Here is a 21,060-nt window from a genome sequence, read left to right as displayed (position 1 = left end):
TCTGTATCAAATCTAAATAGAGAACTATATCTGTATCAAGTCTAAATAGGACTATATCTGTATCAAATCTAAATGGAGGACTATATCTGTATAAAGTCTAAATAGGACTATATCTACATCAGGTCTAAATAGAGGACAATATCTACATAAAGTCTAATAGAGGACTATATCTACATCAAGTCTAAATAGGACTATATCTGTATCAAATCTAAATAGGCCTATATCTACATCAAGTCTAAATAGGACTATATATGTATCAAATCTAAATAGAGGACTATATCTGTATCAAATCTAAATAAAGGACTATATCTGTATCTAGTCTAAATAGGACTATATCTACATCAAGTCTAAATAGAGGACAATATCTACATAAAGTCTAATAGAGGACTATATCTACATCAAGTCTAAATAGGACTATATCTGTATCAAATCTAAATAGGACTATATCTACATCAAGTCTAAATAGGACTATATCTGTATCAAGTCTAAATAGGACTGTATCTACATCAAGTCTAAAACGGACTATATCTACATCAAGTCTAAATAGGACCATATCTACATCAAGTCTAAATAGGACTATATCTACATCAAGTCTAAATAGGACTATATCTGTGTCAAGTCTAAATAGGGCACTATATCTACATAAAGTCTAAATAGTGGACAATATCGACATAAAGTCTAATAGAGGACTATATCTACATCAAGTCTAAATAGAGGACTATATCTACATCAAGTCTAAATAGAGGACTATATCTACATCAAGTCTAAATTTAGTACTATATCTGCATCCAGTCAACAGAGGGGATTATATCTACTTCAAGTCTAAAGAGAAGAATATATCTGTATCAATTCTACAGAGGTGACTACATCTGCATCAAGTCTAAAGAGAGGTTAATATATCTGCTCAAGTCTACAGAGGTGATGATATCTGCATCAAGTCTAAAGAGGAGAATATCTGCATTAAGTCTACAGAGAGGAATATATCTGCATTAAGTCAACAGAGGGGAATGTATCTGCATTAAGTCTACAGAGGGGAATGTATCTGCATTAAGTCTACAGAGGGGAATGCATCTGCATTAAGTCTACAGAGGGGAATATATCTGCATTAAGTCTACAGAGGGGAATATATCTGCATCAAGTCAAAGTAGGATAATATATCTGCATCAAGTCTAAGTAGGATAATATATCTGCATCAAGTCTAAATAGGAGAATATACCTGCATCAAGTCTAAGTAGGAGAATATATCTGCATCAAGTCTAAATAGGAGAATATACCTGCATTAAGTCTAAGTAGGAGAATATATCTGCATCAAGTCTAAATAGGAGAATATATCTGCATCAAGTTTAAATAGGAGAACAGATCTACATCAAGTCTAAATAGGAGAATATATCTGCATCAAGTCTAAATAGGAGAATATACCTGCATCAACTCTAAATAGGAGAATATACCTGCATCAAGTCTAAATAGGAGAATATATCTGCATCAAGTTTAAATAGGAGAATATATCTACATCAAGTCTAAAGAGGAAAATATAACTGCATCAAATAACTTAAAAAATAATATAAAATAATCCATTCTGATGTATTGAAAAGAAAACAAAAGAAATTTAATTCATGTTGGTTAGTTATACAACTGTTTATAAGCTCAAAAGACCATTTTCTAACATACCGTCTTAGGTAGGTGCAGTCAAACTTGTCCTAACAGTCACCTTTACTCAAGGGGCACCTGTTCACAATGGCTATTCTAATTCCCCCTGTCAAATTTTCAATACAAATGTACTATATGTAACAGTCACCTGCCATCTGTGTGGTGAGTGGCCAGGTGTTTCCTAACCAATCAACAGTTCCTCCTTGACTTAAGTGGTCATTAGAGCATATCAACATTGACTGTTCAGTCCATGCACTGAATTTTTACTCCATGAGCAAGGTATTGTTTCAATAAAGGAAAATCATGTGAATAGATGTGCAAACATTTGTTATCTTGCTTGAACTTGTAACTCCAGTCACAATCACCATGTAAAAAGGTGTCAACATGTTGGCTTTAAAAGTAAGGCAGTTTCTATTCTTACAGGAAAGTGTTGAAGCAATTTGTTTGCTGGATGGTGGGAAAAGCATTGGGTCATTGCTGCAGAAATGGAAGTCATCTTTTGTGCCGGTGTGAAAGGTATAGTAAGATATTTTCATCTATTTACTTGTGAATTAAAGCTACTGCTGAAGAAAAAATTGTTTGTCTTTGAAAAGAGATACAATTTTTATCTATTATCATTAGAGTCAGGCATCATTCATTATTCAAAACATGTCTGTAAAGGCAGGTGAAGTTTTGGTTTATTGTTAATGATGAATAGCCATATATGGCTTCTTTTGATTTTCCAGTCATCACAGGCTCCTCACATAAACCAACCATCTTTTGATTTTCCAGTCATCACAGGCTCCTCACATAAGCCAACCATCTTTTGATTTTCCAGTCATCACAGGCTCCTCACATAAGCCAAACATCTTTTGATTTTCCAGTCATCACAGGCTCCTCACATAAACCAACCATCTTTTGATTTTCCAGTCATCACAGGCTCCTCACATAAGCCAAACATCTTTTGATTTTTTAGTCATCACAGGATCCTCATATAAGCCAACCATCTTTTGATTTTCTAGTCATCACAGGATCCTCACATAAGCCAACCATCTTTTGATTTTTTAGTCATCACAGGCTCCTCACATAAGCCAACCATCTTTTGATTATGGCAAGTTGAGCAACTGATGAATCCAGATACTGTTTTTATAGCATGAACAAACTAAGATCAGAATATATTTTAAGTCGGTGATGATTTCATTTATAGGATGGATTAAAGAGAGTATGATACAGTAATATTGTGAGAAACATAAATTTCGGAGAGAGCAATATATACCAATAATTATGATTTTGTTGTACAGTGCACATAAAACAATCTTAAAAATAATAATAATAATAATAATAATAATGTGTGATGTGATTTGGATTTTTAACGTAGCTTTAACAATTTTTCAGTCATATGGCTACAATGTCTGCAGTGTGGCAGTTTATAGTGATGTCTAGCACTGGGGCATCATGCCGTAGACATGTAGCATGATGTCCCACCCAATCACATTATCCTAACACCAGGAAGCCCAGTCCTAATACTAACCTCTTAATGCTGAGCACCAAGCAAGGCAGCTCTTAGTATAATTTTTATTAGTCTTTAGTATGACTCTGCTGGGGATCGAACCTATGACCTCCTGTATAAGAGGCAGATGCTCTAACCACTAGTTCACCGGAGTGGTAATGATAATAATAATAATAATAACAATATTCAGTGCATGATATTGGTTAAAAAAATCACATTTAAAGGTGAACCCGTGTACAATGTTCCCATGTGTGGCTACTAGTGATAGGTTTGACAGTAATTCAATCAGATGTCACAGGTAAACAACTACAAAGATGTAAACAATTCATTTACATATAACAAGGGATATGTCTACAGAGTTTTCTATGTTAATCTTTAGCAGCATTTGGCAACTGCACAGGTAAGCTTTACAAAACATCAGGATAACAATGGAAAGTGCAAACATGAAAATCATTAACAGGAAATAAGTGCTTCTGGTATTTATGTAGCATAATTAAAAGCACATATAAGTGTGTAAACAAAAAGGTCTTGGAGTACAAATTTGTATCTCTGGCAATTCTGCTGCTGGAATTAGTACCTAATTATCAGTACCTATTTATCAGTTGTCTTCATTCTGACTATGCCTTTCAGTCATTTTTAATGTTTATGATAAGTACTGTGCAAAACCAAGCTCATCAAGCTTAAAAACCAAAACATTTATTTCATACTTCATGTTGGGAAGATGGGAGGGACATGATGATAAACAAGAAGAGTCCCTCAAATGGATCGACACTCTACTTGTTGTAAACAATTTCCTGGAACTCAATATTCTATTTAACTGCTGTGTTTTGTAATTTTTGCATTACATTATTTGCATATATTAGTTAGCAAGAACAAGCCACCATGGCAGCCATATTGGAAGTAAGCAACATGATTTTCAAGATGACTGCCAAGGTGACAATACTGGATGTCATATCAGCACCATTTTTATTTAGGACCAACTTTGGCATCATATGAAGTCTTTTGGTGAAAACCCAATTTGCAAAGTCATTCCATTCTTAAGAAGTAGCAATAGCAAAACTTTGAAGCAGGTGACAATGTCTACTTGTCATGATTGTCTGAGTGGTACCATTTTCATTTAGGACCAACAAGACCTCATCACATCATCTGGTGAAAACCCAATGTTGATATGGCTTACTGTTCAGGAGGAACAGCAATAAATAACAAGATTTTCAAGATGACCACGATGGCTGCCATATTGGATGCCTGAGTACTACCATTTTAAGACCAACTAGACCTTGTTATAAATGTGGTAAGTTTCATGGCAATCATGCAAATGGCTTGGGAGGAGTAGTGACCACAAACATGTGCTAATGGATGGATGGATGGATGGATGATGGACATCAGACCATCCCATATGTTCTTCTGGTGCTAATGCACAAATGGATGTCGGATGAGGGATATTAGACACGAGGCCGTACCATAAGCTTTTCTGGTATATGACCAATAGAGCTCAAAAGTGGATACTATAAAGGCCACATGAAAATATATGAATATAAGACAGACATTTATTCTTTCTTTATGAGACACCAACTTGTCTGAGTTGCATATTCAGTAAACTAAGCAACTGAATTAGCAAGAGTACCTTGAATTAGCAAGAGTTCCTTGAATTAGCAAGAATTCCTTGAATTAGCAAGAACTCCTTAAATTAGCAAGAATTCCTTGAAGGAGCTCGTGCTCTACTAGCTGAAAAGAATTTCCATGACTCTCAGACAAGTCCATTTTCTCTTTTTAATTGCCAAGTACTGGAATTTTCATGACTCTCAGACAAGTCCATTTTCTCTTTTTAATTGCCAAGTACTGAAACCATTTCTAATATTCTTGCAAAGCTCCAACATAATCAATTTGTTAACAAAAATTTTTCTTATGGTTTGTACATGTATAACCCTGAAAAATCTTTCAAAATTAAAGCAATGAATGGAATGCTCCAAGAATTTAAAAAAAGCTATGTTGACATTGAAAATTGCATCAAGTTGTTGAAAAATTTATATAAGTTTCCACAAAATTATAGTGTTTTTATACTCAGAAATGTTTGTTAATTTAGATATTTTCAAAAAATACTGAATAAATAAACAAATAAAATGGGACATAATTTGGTGGCTCAAAGGAAACACAACATGGATAGCATCCCTTTGCTGTAGTGGTACACTAATTGTTTATTTTCTTTCTAATTTTGTACCAGTCTTATGCTTTTGCAGTGACAAGCCATAACAATATTTCTAGATGGCCACCATATCAATCATATCAGATCAGCATGATTTTCATTTCAAGACAACCAGACCTGGTAAGAAGTCTTTGGCTGAAAACCCCTTGTAGCTATGTTCATCCATCTTGCCATGGTCATCCACGTTGCAAGTTGCTATGATCTTCCATTTACTCGTGGACATTTATGGTAATCCATTTAGTCATGAACATTTATGGTAATCCATTTAGACATGGACATTTATGATAATCCATTTAGCCATGGACATTTATGATAATCCATTTAGCCATGGACATTTATGATAATCCATTTAGCCATGGACATTTATGGTAATCCATTTAGCCATGAATCCATTTAGCCATGGTCATGATCTTCCATTTAGTCATGGACATTTATGGTCATCCAGTTAGCCATGGTCATGATCTTCCATTTAGTCATGGACATTTATGGTCATCCAGTTAGCCATGGTCATGATTCTCCATTTAGTCATGGACATTTATGGTCATCCATTTAGCCATGGTCATCCTCTGTACACCAACAAGTAGATCTTTATTTTCTGACAACCAGAAATGTCAGCAAAAACTTATCTGCTTGTTGGTCTACTTCCAATAAAGCTGTGGTCATCCATTTTATAGGTGCATCAATAGCATGATTAGGTGGCCATGTTATAGGCCAGACCAGTGATTTGGTGGCCATGTTATAGGTCAGACCAGCAATTTGGTGGCCATATTATAGGTCAGACCAGCAATTTGGTGGCCATATTATAGGTCAGACCTGTGATTTGGTGGCCATGTTATAGGTCAGACCAGTGATTTGGTGGCCATGTTAAAGGTCAGACCAGTGATTTGGTGGCTATGTTATAGGTCAGACCAGCGATTTGGTGTCCATGTTATAGGTCAGACCAGCGATTTGGTGTCCATGTTATAGGTCAGACCAACAATTAGGTGTCCATGTTATAGGTCAGACCAGTGATTTGGTGGCCATGTTATAGGTCAGACCAACAATTAGGTGGCCATGTTATAGGTCAGACCAGCGATTTGGTGGCCATGTTATAGGTCAGACCAACAATTAGGTGGCCTTGTTATAGGTCAGACCAGCAATTTGGTGGCCATGTTATAGGTCAGACCAGCACTATTTTCATTTTGTAACAAGTAAACATCATGCAATTGTTATTGAAAACTCCATGTAAATATGACAGTCCATTTTGTAACAAGTAAACATCATGCAATTGTTATTGAAAAGTCCATGTAAATATGACAGTCCATTGTGGAGGACTAGTGATAAAATTTTCATGGCCAATATGGCAGCTTTCTTGTATGCTCTAAGTGACCCATTTTCATTTAAGAATAAAATGTAATTTAAGCTCACTTGAGAAAGCCTCATCTGTATTCAGTTAGTCTCCCTTAACATGCATAAATGTGAGAAATTATGGTATTGAGAACTTAGGGTGTTAAATGGATGGGAAATGTGTGAAGAGAATGAGGCATAATATAATTTTAACATAAGTACCAAAGTGTTCCTAATCAGGGCTGATGGGGGGGGGGGAAGGGGCAACCGAGCAAACATTTTGTTTGAACAAGAACTAGGAGAGGCCCAGGTGTTTCTTACCCCAGGGCCCATGATTGCTGTCAATGGCTCTGTTCCTAATGCAACCACTTAGGGAATAAGTAATAAATGCAACAGAGGGAAGGGGGAGGGTAAGCAACAGTATGAGGTGAAGATGCACTGTGTTCAACTGATGGAATAAGGTTTCTAGAAAGTGCCATACTGTTTTTTTTTTGTTTGGTTGGTGATATTTTCTAAGTGGAATAATAGGCCATGATGATAAGGATGATTGTGTTATGATGGTGGCTGCCTGAAATGTCTGAGATGTGTATTATAAGTATAATATATAGCAAAAACGGCATTCCAAACAAGTCTGCAGGATATAAACTAGAGCTAATAGCCATGGATACATTTAAAAGGGATCCACTCAGAACAATTTGCTCTATATGGGCTTGAAACACAGGAACTTTTGATAAAGACCAAAGTTTTGGAGATGGGCATTCAAGGGGCATAACTCCTCTAAATGATGAACTTCAGCTCTTTTAACAACTATTCAATACAAGCAATATTCCAAGATATGAACTTGATCAACAAGGGCCATAACTTTGTCCACAATGAAATAAATTAGACAAAACCTATAAAAGACAAATGTAAATCGAAGAGACTTTGTTAAAACTGAATTGCACCATAACATGTTGAATAGCTCTTGAGCTATTCAGGTTATATGCAACATCCCATCCCAATCAATATAGGGTTGAGATATGTTCAAATTTTGATAACAACTGTTTGGGTCTTGAATTTAAAAAAAGCCTGTGTACTGAAACGGTATTTGAATTATTGTCAAACTTGCAATATAAAATGTCAATTACAGCAACTTATCAAATAAATATCATCTTTAAAATCTGTTGCTGATATTTTTAAAAATTAAAGGATTTTTGACTACCTTTAAAATCTAGTTTATCTCATTTAATTTTGTATAATCATACAAAAAAAATATTTTAGTAATGATAGGAAGCTGGAATATAAATGATGTATACTCCAATCAACTTCATACAACATAGATCCTGATATGCTATCATAATATGTACCAGCAGATCACAGTCTACATTTGACAGATTAATCCAACAACCATCACAGACACAGATATTCCAGAACATGCACTGGCAGATGTGTGTCTAAGCAGTTTGCAATTGTGTCATACTTGTATGTGAATACATATGGAAGTTTTGAACCATAAATTCCACATGATATATACTTCTTGTGTACATAATTCATCACTGGGCTTACTTTCGTGGCAAATTTCTGCCACTTCTAACCAAATTTCAAGCGGCACAAATAATTTACAATTATAAGATTAGTAACTGAACCAAGAAACTCTAATACAAAACTTGACATCTGATGTGAAATGACCACCTACTAACAATTTGCTACATGCTTTCACTGAAAACTGAGGAATTCACTTGTTAATTCACACACTACAAATGTGATTTTTACTCCATTCACAAGCCACATTTTCCAAATAGCAAGATAGCACCTGTGCTTTTAATTGGTTCTGGGTATTGATGAAATTTTATGGTTCATCACTGGTTTTACAAAGACACATAACTAATCATCAACTGATTTCTGTAACACTTGTTCATTATCATAATAAAGACTGAATCTAAAAAAGCTGTGTGTATTTGTAACTATTATAAGTGCAACAGTACATCCTTCCATGATGTTCCACTGAACAAGAACAAGTCAGAACATCTGAGAAGTATAACGTTCCACTAAAACATAACATGTTAAAGATGCATCAATAACCCTCTTTCGTGAATTTGAAGAACAGTTTTTTATGAGATGCCTTTTATTAACCCCCCCAAAAAATATCATGGAAGAACAAACCTAACTGTAGTTATCCTTTGAATACAGGTTCCTGTTGTAAATAGGTAATTATTTTAGCAGTATGGCCTCCAAAGACCACCTGAACCAGCATATACGGACTGGTGGTAGAACCAAATACTCCATATATGTGTGTGTATGGGAATTTTTTCGGTAAACTGTTAAAAGGATGGATCAGCCGCTATGCAGCAAAACATGGCTGCACAAGACAATAGCAACAGCACAGTAAGCCATTCTTGACCAAAAGTATGACATATCTCCAGTACTTACCATATATCTATATTACCATATATCTATACTTCTAAGGCCACACCCACTTATTGGTAATATGCTCACTAGATTGGTCAATAATTTTATACTCGATTCTATTGTCAAAACCTATAGCAGATAAGAGAAGGAAAATTATTTTTTACCTCAATATAAAATGTTTTGAAGTATATTAGGAAAGAGTAAAAAATGTGCAGACTTCCTGCCCCTGCAATAGAAAATCAGGACATTTACCTTTAAAAGAAAGTGAACATGATTATATCTAGTCCAATAAACCTACACTTGCAATCAAGTCTTTTCTAATGTGGCAAAAGTGGCATACAAAGACAAGCAATGTTACTGTTAGTACAAAATAGTCATTGGCAGGAGTCACACAATTGCCTAAGACAGGCAATCACTGTAAACACAAAATAGTCATTGGCAGGAGTCACACAATTGCCTAAGACAGGCAATCACTGTTAGTACAAAACAGTTATTGGCAGGAGTCACACAATTGCTTAAGACAGGCAATCCCTCTTGCAGTTCTGACCATATATATCCTAGTAACTACCCTACCTTGTGATGGACACCCCTCTCCTCTTGGTCCTCTTGCTGGATTCACTCCATCTGGGCAACATCTGTAATAACTGTGTACACAGGACTGATGGAAACCTGTCTAAAAGATATTAAAAAAACAACCAGTTTTAGTAAATGTGTGCATGCAACTGAAGTTATTGATTCTTCAAAATTACAACAGGATGTCAGGTAAAAATTGCTTAACATTTTATTGCAAAAGTAAAAGACCCAATCTTTAGAAATGCCACTGTTATATTTAGAACAAGAATATCAAATGACCTGTACAAATTCTGTTAATATGACAGAACACTTTTTACTATCTTTGTACCCTGGTACCTACTTTTGTAGCTAATGATGTTTTATGACAGATTACAAAACTGATGCAAACTTTACTACATGCCACTGTCTATCTAAATGATCATAACTACTATGCATACTAAGATCTTGCTGAAAGTCAAAGTTCTTGAAGAGATGAAACAAAACTTTATGCAGTTAAATCCTCCTCCTTTCATAATGTAATTAATATATACTTGTAGACGTGTTTACTAGTAAACAGTTCATAATGTAAGTAGCATATACTTGTAGATGTGTTTACTAGTAAATAGTTCATAATGTAATTAGTATATACTTGTAGACGTGTTTACTAGTAAATAGTTCATAATGTAATTAGTATATACTTGTAGACATGTTTACTAGTAAATAGTTCATAATGTAATTAGTATATACTTGTAGACGTGTTTACTAGTAAATAGTTCATAATGTAAGTAGCATATACTTGTAGACGTGTTTACTAGTAAATAGTTCATAATGTAATTAGCATATACTTGTAGACGTGTTTACTAGTAAATAGTTCTTAATGTAATTAGTATATACTTGTAGACGTGTTTACTAGTAAATAGTTCATAATGTAAGTAGCATATACCTGTAGATGTGTTTACTAGTAAATAGTTCATAATGTAATTAGTATATACTTGTAGACGTGTTTACTGGTAAATCATTGTGTTCTTGAGAGATGGGGCAAAATTACATGACGATTTTTTCTTCTTTTTTCTTTAAGTTTAGGTTCTAGTAGATGGCCTCAAGGGAGATTTGTTGCATCTAACTGAGTTACATTCTTTAAATAAGGACATTATTATTATTAATATTATTATTATTATTATTATTATTATTATTATTATTATTATTCAGTTTAGTTTCAAGTAGATGAACTCAAGGGAGATAAGTCATATTTCACTGAGTTGCCTTCTTTAAATAAGAACATTATTATTATTATTATTATTATTATTATTATTATTATTATTATTGGTCAGAGTAAACCTTCCACCATTTTGTTGATCGCTTTTATTATAGTTAAGATATCCTGGAAAGTCCTAACAACTTCATGTAAGATATTGGTGAGATGCCATTGATGGAGGTACTGTCTCACTCCTAGTGGTGCTAGAATGGTCTGATTTGACTAGCCTACCAACAAATATGGACAAATTTTATATCATGATAACAACATAGAATTCTCTTTGGCTGGTGATATGCACATAATAAAGACAGCATTTGCCTGCTCATAAAAGCACTAGATTAAAGTGAATGATAAATACTCCATAACCTGGTTACAAGGTCTCACTGACTCTTTCTGGTATGTGAGTACAAATGAACCTATCTTGAAAGACCACCCCTTTACCCAAAAAAATATAATCTCTCAAGACATCTTCTTTGGCAGGTTGTAAGAATATATAATCAGTAAGTATGTGCATTGAGATTCTGGTCTCTCAACAGAGGTGGTCTCTCATTGCAGCAGTCATACAGGCAGGTTTTACTTCATAAAGTATAGTGGATCAATGTCCTTTTTACCAACAGATACTAATTGCTTAGGTGTACATACTTATTGAACTGTGCCATACCAAAATGATAGTCCAAACAGCAGCTTTTTGTGGCATCCCTGTCTAAAGGAATACAGAATTTGCTGGCATTTACAAATTGATTTAAGCCAATCAAGTTGTTACAGTCAGCAGGGTTTCAGCTGGTGACATTTTACTTTAATCTATAGTTTTTATGAAACTAGCTATTGGCAATAGGTGCATCATAAAATGCCCCACTCACCATCATTTTCTCAGCAGGGCCTTAAATGGAGGAACTTGTAAAATCCAGAATTAGGTCAATGGGCAATTATGGAAACTCCTCTAAATGAGGACATACAATGATGAAATGAGGACATACACTGATGAAATGAGGACATACAATGATGAAAATTAAGAACTCAACAATAAATAACTGCATACAAAATTTGGTTAAAATCAAACAATTCCCAATAGATTTATCTTGCTGACATGAAATTGTTGACAGACACATTGACAATCTGATTACAACTGAACTGACCAACTTCAACAATGAATTAATGAAATAATCCAACAAATGACCATGATCAAGCAAGACCTAATTAATGAAACAAATCCAACAAATGACCATGATCAAGCAAGCCCCAAATTAATGAAACAATCCAACAAAATGACCATGATCAAGCAAGCCCTAATTAATGAAACAATCCAACAAAATGACCATGATCAAGTACATGCTAATTAATGAAACAATCCAACAAATGACCATGATCAAGCACACGCTAATTAATGAAACAATCCAACAAATGACCATGATCAAACAAACCCTAATTAATGAAACAATCCAACAAATGACCATGATCCAGCAAGCCCTAATTAATGAAACAATCCAACAAATGACCATGATCCAGCAAGCCCTAATTAATGAAACAATCCAACAAATGACCATGATCAAACAAACCCTAATTAATAAAACAATCCAACAAATGACCATGATCCAGCAAGCCCCAATTAATGAAACAAGCCAACAAATGACCATGATCAAACAAACCCTAATTAATGAAACAATCCAACAAGTGACCATGATCCAGCAAGCCCCAATTAATGAAACAAGCCAACAAATGACCATGATCAAACAAACCCTAATTAATGAAACAATCCAACAAATGACCATGATCCAGCAAGCCCTAATTAATGAAATAATCCAACAAATGACAATGATCAAGCAAGCCCTACTGTTATGCATATTTAATTTGTATTATTTGTTTGCTTTTGTTGATGATTAATGTTATATACATTTGTATTTTGTACTTGACCTTGCTCAAAAGCAAGTTCACCATATACCTCACTGGGAACACTGACTCTGTAATATAATGTGTAGCTAATATTTATATGTGAGAATAGATTAAATATTAGGATCATTATCAATGGAAGTAAACATGTCTATCTTAATATGAATGTTGGACATTGGTATTCTCCATGGAAATATATGATCTACCTGATGTTTTCTATGTTCTGTATTAGAACTTTAATATAGAACTTGTCTTGTTGACAACTTAGAATGTTCTAGAAATGAGCTTTTGACCCTCATCCTGGTTCTATTTTTGTGTCTTAGTTTTTTTAATATGATTTTGTTTACTTGAGAAATTGCTAATTCTTGCATTAAATCTTTATCAGAATCAGTCTTATTGTTGTGTTCAGTATTTCAATTGGATGGAATTAGTAATTCAAATTATTATTCGCTGGAAATACAAAGTACTCATCTATAATATTCTTGGACTGTAACATTAATTTGGAATTTATCCTTTGTATCTCCATAACCATTTAAGATCTCTTTATGAAACTTGATATGATCTTTTATCATGACCCAACAATAATTCTTGTTGTTGTTGTTGTAGGGTTTAAGGCCATTTTTCAGCACATGATAGGCTATACATGGCAGCCAGTATTAATGGTGGAGGAAGAACCAGGGAAAACCTCTGAAAGAACCACTGACCCACAAGAAGCTACTGGCAAGCTTTCTCACAAACCCACATTGGCTGAATCTGAGACTCAAACCCATGCAGACAAGGTGAGATGGCAGTGATCTGTAATGGAAAGCACTTTAGACCACTTGGCCACTCGGGCCCCCAATAATTCTTGTAAAAAGTGGCATGTCTGATCAGCATTTTAGGCATTGTTTCAACTTTGTTTAAAAACTTGTGTCCATCCATCTCTTAGCCACATTCTTGTCAGTTACTATCTTCCAAACCTTTGTATGAATTTGCATTATGACAAGAGTTTATGGAGCATGTCAGGTTATTTCTTTTAGAGTAGAGCAGTATTACATAAGTACTCACTTACTAACAAATCTAGTTTTGTAAGCGAAAACACTAAGTGACAACATTATTTTGGTACTCAGCCATGGACTCATCATTACCAAGAAGCAAACTAAATTTGGCTTTAAGCTAGTAATAATAATCTGAGCTTTTTGTTCAGAATCAAAGTGGGTGGATCTGATAATTATGGGCTATAGCTTGGCTAGGTAATGAAACTGGGGCGGGGGGAGGGAGAGGCTGGGTCTGACAGTCAGGTCCTTTAACTTAACTAAAGAATGATTCAGAAGGCTGACAGTCAAACTCTGCCAATGACTTATCATTATCAAACTGCATATCAAATTTGACTAAAATCCAATAATAATTAAGGTGCTTATTATGCAGAAAAAAAAAAACGGGTGGATCTGACAACTAAGGGGCCATAACTGAGCTAAATGGTCACTTGAAATGCTGATAACTTAACTCATCTAATTCCTCATAATAAAATAGGTGCGTCTGATAATCAGGAGCTATAACTGCTAAATGATATAGTCAAATGCTGACAGTCAAATTTAGCCAAGTTCTCATTAGAATCTAGCTGCAAACAAAAATGATTAAAATTCAATTATACTTATGGGCATTACACTATGCAGAAATAATGTGGGGATTGATGGACAGATAGATTAAATAAACAATGAATTGATAAGGAGGCCCAATTTAATATCCCCCATTTTCTGAGAACAATAAGAAATTATTACAACTCTTTGGTCGTAAAATGAGTAATAGAAAAGAGCAAAAAGCAACAAGCTTTGTAAAATTGAACATGTAATTTATTTCCCCTGAATACAAAGTGAAAATGTAAAAATAAGAGATGGTATTGCAAATTAAATCCCAAATAATCCTAGAATTTCTAATACAAGTCCTAATGAATAAAGCACTGAGTAAACTTTAGTGACATTTCAAATAATTTTCAGCATTGAAGGTTTTGATGTGCCTGTGGTGGCCTGCAGTCTCTAATGAGCTTGTGTACCAATAGCCTGAATTGTAATGATGTGTCAACAGTCTTTTGTTGAATCACAGTAATTTAATCCAAGGTTTCCTTCACTGAGTTCACTATAATTTCAAGTTATTATCACTTTTCAAGAATATTATAGATGAGCACTTTGTATTTCCAGTGAACAAATAATTTGAATAAATAAAATACAGCCCAAATGAAATAATAGACACAACAATTGATTCTGCCCAAAGATCTTAAAGCACAAAGGAATAATTTCTAGATAACAAGATTACATAAAAAAACTAAGACACAAAAGAGGAGCCAGGATGTAGGACAAAATTTCATTTCCAGAACAATCCAAGCTAAAATTGTACTAGGTCTGCTGCTAAAATTATAATAAAGAACATGGTAAACATAATGCCCTTGATTCATACCAATTTAAATATGTTTAATTCTATTGATATAGATCCTTTTATTAAACCCACATTCATAGAGAAAACATTAGCTATGTATTATTTATTTCCATAATTTAAAAAATCAATGATTTTGGTCAGGTAGACAATTGTAAACTTTTGTAATTAGTATCACTATGACGACTACCAAGTCTCCTCATGAGATACTAGTATGCTCAGCTTTCATTGGAAATACACAAAGGTGCTCCAATGAAAATGGAAGAAAGTAATTGCTGATGTAGGACATGGCACCACAATCATTTCCAAACACTTGTTTCCTATTTAAGTTAATGGGAGCCAATTACAAGTGAGACAGGTTACAAGTGAGGGAACTTTATAATGAGATATGTTACAACAAGGTTGTCATAACAGTGCCCATACATGCAAAAAAGGGTTGTCATGTTGTTGCACATACACACAAACAATTGTCATGTTGTTGCATATACACACGAACAAAGCTGTCATAATAGTGCATTCACACACAAAACAAGGCTCCATAATAGTGCATATACACCCAAAACAAGGCTGTCATAATAGTGCACACACACATAAAACAAGGCTGTCATAATAGTGCACACACACATAAAACAAGGCTGTCATAATAGCTCATGTACACAAAAAACAGTTGTTTAATTATGTGGAGTCACATCCAGCTTGATCTTAAGTAAAGAGGTAAAAGATAAAGTAACAACCATAAAACATTAAATCTACTGAATGGATTCCATGACCATATCCATAGACTGAGTGACATGGGTATATTGGGGGACTTTATAATGAGTAATTATATAATGAGGGACATGTGTATAATGAGGGACATGATGATACTGGTGACTTGATAAAGAGGGACATGTGTATAAAGAGGGACATGATGATACTGGTGACTTGATAAGGAGGGACATAAGTATAATGAGGGACATGAGTATAATAAGGGACATGATTATACTGGGGGACTGTATTCTGAGGGACTACTTTATCACTAGTGAAATAGAATATAACAAACATGTACACTTTCATGGGTTTTTGTAAAGATAAAGCCCAAATTACAATCTGATACTGGAAGCACTAAAGTTTTTCATGTTTAGTATGGCTGTAAAGTATGGAGACTTTTCAAAATATTTACTGGTCTTGTTCTGTCTTGATACTGTTGCTTTGGACAGGGGCCACTGCTGCACAGTCTGTATTCAACAGGTTTCAAACTAATGTCGCAAAAGCTGTCTGCTATCGTCTTCTGTATGCCACTCTCAATGGCTGTCTCCTGCTGGCAGAAGACGTATCTTTTCTGCTCACCACGCCCACATGTCACACTGCACTGCAATCAGTAAACATATTACATCTAAATATCAAATATTTTAAATTATGCACAAAATCGGACCAATCTTGAAAATAGTTAAATGCTGCATTAATTGTGTACTTTTGTAATTAGTTTGCTTCTTTCAAGAAAGCTTTAATGACTCCCAAAACATTTGTTAGAAACAAAACATTATTAGTCAATGCAAATCAGTAAAAATATTTATTTAAAAAAATTTCAAATCCAACAGCCAGTCAAGCACATGTGCATTTTTTCATGTTCCATTAATGATCTAAGATACACTGATATGAACAGTCTTATTTCAAAATGAAACTTCATTTACAAAATACATTTGTAAAAAGCATTTTGTCTATATATTTCTCTGTTGGAAACAGAATGCCCCCAAGTACTTTCCACCCCCACCCACTTTCTTCTAACACAGTAACTCATAACACTGTAAAAATGGCTACTGTATATAACAAAATTGTCATGATCTCATACAAAAATGAGGCCGGAATTATTTGCAGCAAAAATATAAATACATGTATAAACAATGCTACTGACTGATAATAACTAGATTAATAAAAAATTTGGATTTAATAGAACTGATACCAAAAGTGTGATTCCCTACTGTAATACAAATGGTGCTACACAGATTGTCATTACTGTCTGAGAAATTGGGCTCACAGGTTGATGGGGGGTAGGGGAGAAGGTTAATAGCATAAGGGAAGTAATTCAGAAACATTTATTTTTAAATCTTCTAATAGTTGTCTCTCTTACAGAACAAGAATCTGTTTAAGTGGCATAAAATTCTGAACATTGTCTACACCTAATTGTCCTAAATTCGACTTGTGACATGTCTGTCCTAAATTAGGTTAGTGACATGCCTTTCCTAAATTGGCTAGTGACATGCTTGTCATTTACCAACAATGCAAATAAACCAAATCTCCAGAGAGTCCATGCACAGTATAAGTTAAATGAGCAAATTTGATAAATTTTCCACCCTTCATAGATATATATGTTGATGCTGAGTGTAAGATGAGGCCAGATCAATACCTCGGCTTTGTCTTTTTCACTTTGTTCAACACAGCATTGCAAATTTTATCCTATCTGAAATTCAGTAACCTTTCAGTTCTGGATCATTAAATGTAACTAAAAGTACATAATTTGTTTCACACGAAGTATTTTAAATGCATTATGTACTTTTAGCTACATATAATGATGCTGACCTGAAAATTGATTGAGATACATACAGGATAAAATTTAAGATCCTATGTGTTATTAAAATATAATAACTTTGGGTTATATAAATATCAAAAGTATCACTGTATGCTATTTCAGAAATGCATATGTATTCCCTCATGTTTTTCTTCTTGCGCTCATGATCAAAATAATATAATTATATATGAGTTGAGAGAGAGAGAGAGAGAGAGAGAGAGAGAGAGAGAGAGAGAGAGAGAGAGAGATTCTAGGTCTTCATGTATTTTTTCCCACCTTGTTGCCCCTGTTTAGCTGAAGCTTTTGTCAAAGAGAGAAAAAATTAATAAATTAATAATATATGTAAACTATTAAAAGACATACCATACTCTTTCAGGGTTTGAATATTCACCATAGTTATATCCAAATAGACACCATTTACTAGGTTAGAGCCCAAGAATGACCATTTCACATGTTGTCTAATTTTCTTTGCAAGTATAATGACCTCTCCATTCCCAACAAATAAGATTATTTTTTTATAGTTCATGTACTCTTCCTGTACATACGCAGCAATTGTTTTTGATCTTTACTCATGCTATATGTTACTTTAAATTGCTGTCAGTCCTGTTTGCAAGTTCAAAAGATGTCACTGGTTGCAAACTTTACATGACTAACCACCTGGCATTTCCTTTCATCATATGGTACCATATTCATAATACCCATGGGTAGCCTCATTTTCCTTTTGGTAGCCTCACTAATCTGATTTGGTCTGTCAAATCTTAACCTCAAACATGTGTTTAAGCTTTGGAAAACCTGACACAGCTGTAGTATATTTAATTAGCATGTAAGTACCACTACAAAGCCACATGATTCTTAAAGAATGTAAGTAGTAACTAAAACAAGAAGGAATTGATTACCTAGTGGTATTAATTGATAATGGAATATGGTACTTTTATTTTGTACATGAGAATGATCACAGTCATCAAGAAAGTGAACAATACAGATTACCGTACAATCATCAAGACAACTCTCTCTCTCTTTTTCTCTGATAATGGGGCATAATTTTTCATTTGATCATTAGGCACAGTAAGAAAATGGTGATGGAATATCTGTCTTTGTCATGATTATTCATCTTCTAACTTGTCAATTCTAACACACCCATATCAAATTTAAACAACATATATTACTAATGCATGCTGCTTTAGTGCAATTACATCTGATGCAAGTTAATTTTTAATACTGACAATCATGTAATTGTTTAAAATCCTTCTCAATGTGAGGTCCTATATTTTTTCATACACGATTCCTTCTCCAAAATGCAATATGATTTTGCACATAATTTTTCATACTTTTGGAGAATTTATTCCATACGATAAATTATGTGGCAATCAATAAAGCTATTTGGATGATTGTTGTTGTTGTTGTTGTAGGGTTTAACGCCATTTTTCAGCACGATAGGCTATACATGGCGGCCAGTATTAATAGTGGAGGAAGAACCCGGAAAACCCCCGGAAAGAACCACCAACCCACGAGAAGCTACTGGCAAACTTTCTCACATGCCCACATTGGCTCTATTTGGATGAGAAAATCCATAAATTAGTTGATTTGGAGTATAAGACAAAGCTAAGATTTTCTGGTCAAATAGGCCAGCAAATAAAGTAATTCATTAATAAGAGCATGATGCCAATACACAATAATATTCTTTAATATGAAATGTGCAAATCGAAATAAAATAAAATTTGAGTACATGACAATAATAATTTAATGTCTGCACATGTGAAGATGCAAATGAGATGAGACTGTATGTAAATGGAATGGAAACAAAATGCCATTGTAATGCACTCATTCTGAACAAGTGTGGTCCAGGTTTGATATCTACTTCCATCACATGCAAGCATCAGCAGTAAAAGGTCATTGATTTCCCAACACTCTATTTCTTCCATGTCAAGAGTAACATCACACCACCATATAACTCAATCTACTAAACACAAGAGTACTGGTAGCCATTTACTAGAATCTGTGGCACAGTCAGCCTTGGAAAATAAATACAGTTGACATTTTACACAGATTTATACAAACAGAGACGGAGATATCTACCTCTGACCAGACAGTGAAGGACCATTTGGGACAGGGAAAATCTTCATTACAGGATCTGACATACTCAGGTTTGGTTCCATATTCCTTGTAACACTGGTCATCCCTGACAACAGCTGTGCTGCCCTCTTCTGTAACTGCTTGGCACACAACTTCCTGTACCTGTTCACCAAGGTCACATGAAGAGGAACAAGGGCCCCATTCTCCAGGCTGCCATCTCCTGGAAAATAAAAAAAGTAAAATAAAAGGTACAGAATGGTAACTGAGTTGCTTACGTAAATATGATACCATCTCTTCTGCACCCCTACTCCATGACAGAGATGAGTCTCAAGTCAAACAAGAATGCCATGAAGGGCACATTATATGCCCAGCCCATCCCTAATAGCCCAATATTTAGGTGAATTAAACTTTGGTGCTGAAACAACTTTTCTTCTTTATCTTGAGCTTGACCACTTTCCTTCTGATCCCAAAACCTATAGGCTTCTTGCTTACTCCAAGTCTTCGAGAATAAGTTTGGCCCAGGTCATTGATTCACAACAGAAGAACAAATGTGCAGAAAGAATATTTCTTCATTCAGCCACAGTGTCCTTCACATTTACCCTTCTGACCCCCAAATCAAAATATTTCTTCCTGAACCCAAGTGAAACTAATCCACAAAGTATGGGCAAAATATGTGGTATAGAACCAAATGGTTCATGAGTAGAAGCCATTGTTATTGGTTCAGTCAAAGTTCTCTTGTTCTATAACCTTTTGGACCCCAACATTAACAGACCTCTTCCTCAGGCAAAATGCTAGCCATCACCAAAGTGTTTTCTTTCGGGTATGTGATTTAGAAAAAATGTTATTATAAACCATTCAGCCTTTCACTCAGTAACACTGACCTCTGACATTTTGACCCGAAAATGAAAATGCTCTTCCTTACACCAAGCGCAAGCCATTCACAATGTTTAGTTCTGACATGAGAAGCTGAACCAATGTTATACTTAAATCATTCTCCATTCAGTCCAAGTCAACTTGACCTTAGAGGTTGTGAGCCTAAAATTAAAGAGATTCTTAAATACACCAGGATCAAGCTTTCCACAAAGTTTGGTAATTATATAGAGTGAAGATATGTAGTTACTGTGCAGAAACCATTTTTCTTCTGTATATGGCAGACATGTTGACCTTTCACATTTCGGCCCCACAACTGACGTTTCTTCCTTATCCCAAGTGCAAGCCAGTCACAAAATTTGGTAACTGTAGATCATGGAGAAATCAAGTTATTGGATGGAAATATGATTGGT

General features: G+C 34.6%; 1 protein-coding gene across 2 annotated transcripts in view; it reads right to left on the bottom strand.

Moving 5' to 3' along the window:
* LOC149804337 (papilin-like) overlaps positions 1-21,060 on the bottom strand; it is a 469,456-nt gene that overhangs the window by 369,475 nt on the left and 78,921 nt on the right. For both annotated transcript variants that reach the window (XM_089939015.1, XM_089939025.1), the window contains exons 9-11: positions 19,781-19,997; positions 16,319-16,507; positions 9,627-9,726 (exon numbers count right to left, since the gene is read on the bottom strand). In XM_089939015.1, coding sequence (XP_089795141.1) covers positions 9,627-9,726; positions 16,319-16,507; positions 19,781-19,997 — 506 coding nt within the window. The remainder of the gene's footprint in view (positions 1-9,626; positions 9,727-16,318; positions 16,508-19,780; positions 19,998-21,060) is intronic.

Source organism: Sinohyriopsis cumingii, chromosome 2 (assembly GCF_028554795.1).
Source record: "Sinohyriopsis cumingii isolate HCF-2022 chromosome 2, ASM2855479v2, whole genome shotgun sequence".
NCBI classification, from domain to species: domain Eukaryota; kingdom Metazoa; phylum Mollusca; class Bivalvia; order Unionida; family Unionidae; genus Sinohyriopsis; species Sinohyriopsis cumingii.
This window is presented reverse-complemented; position numbering and strand designations above follow the sequence as displayed.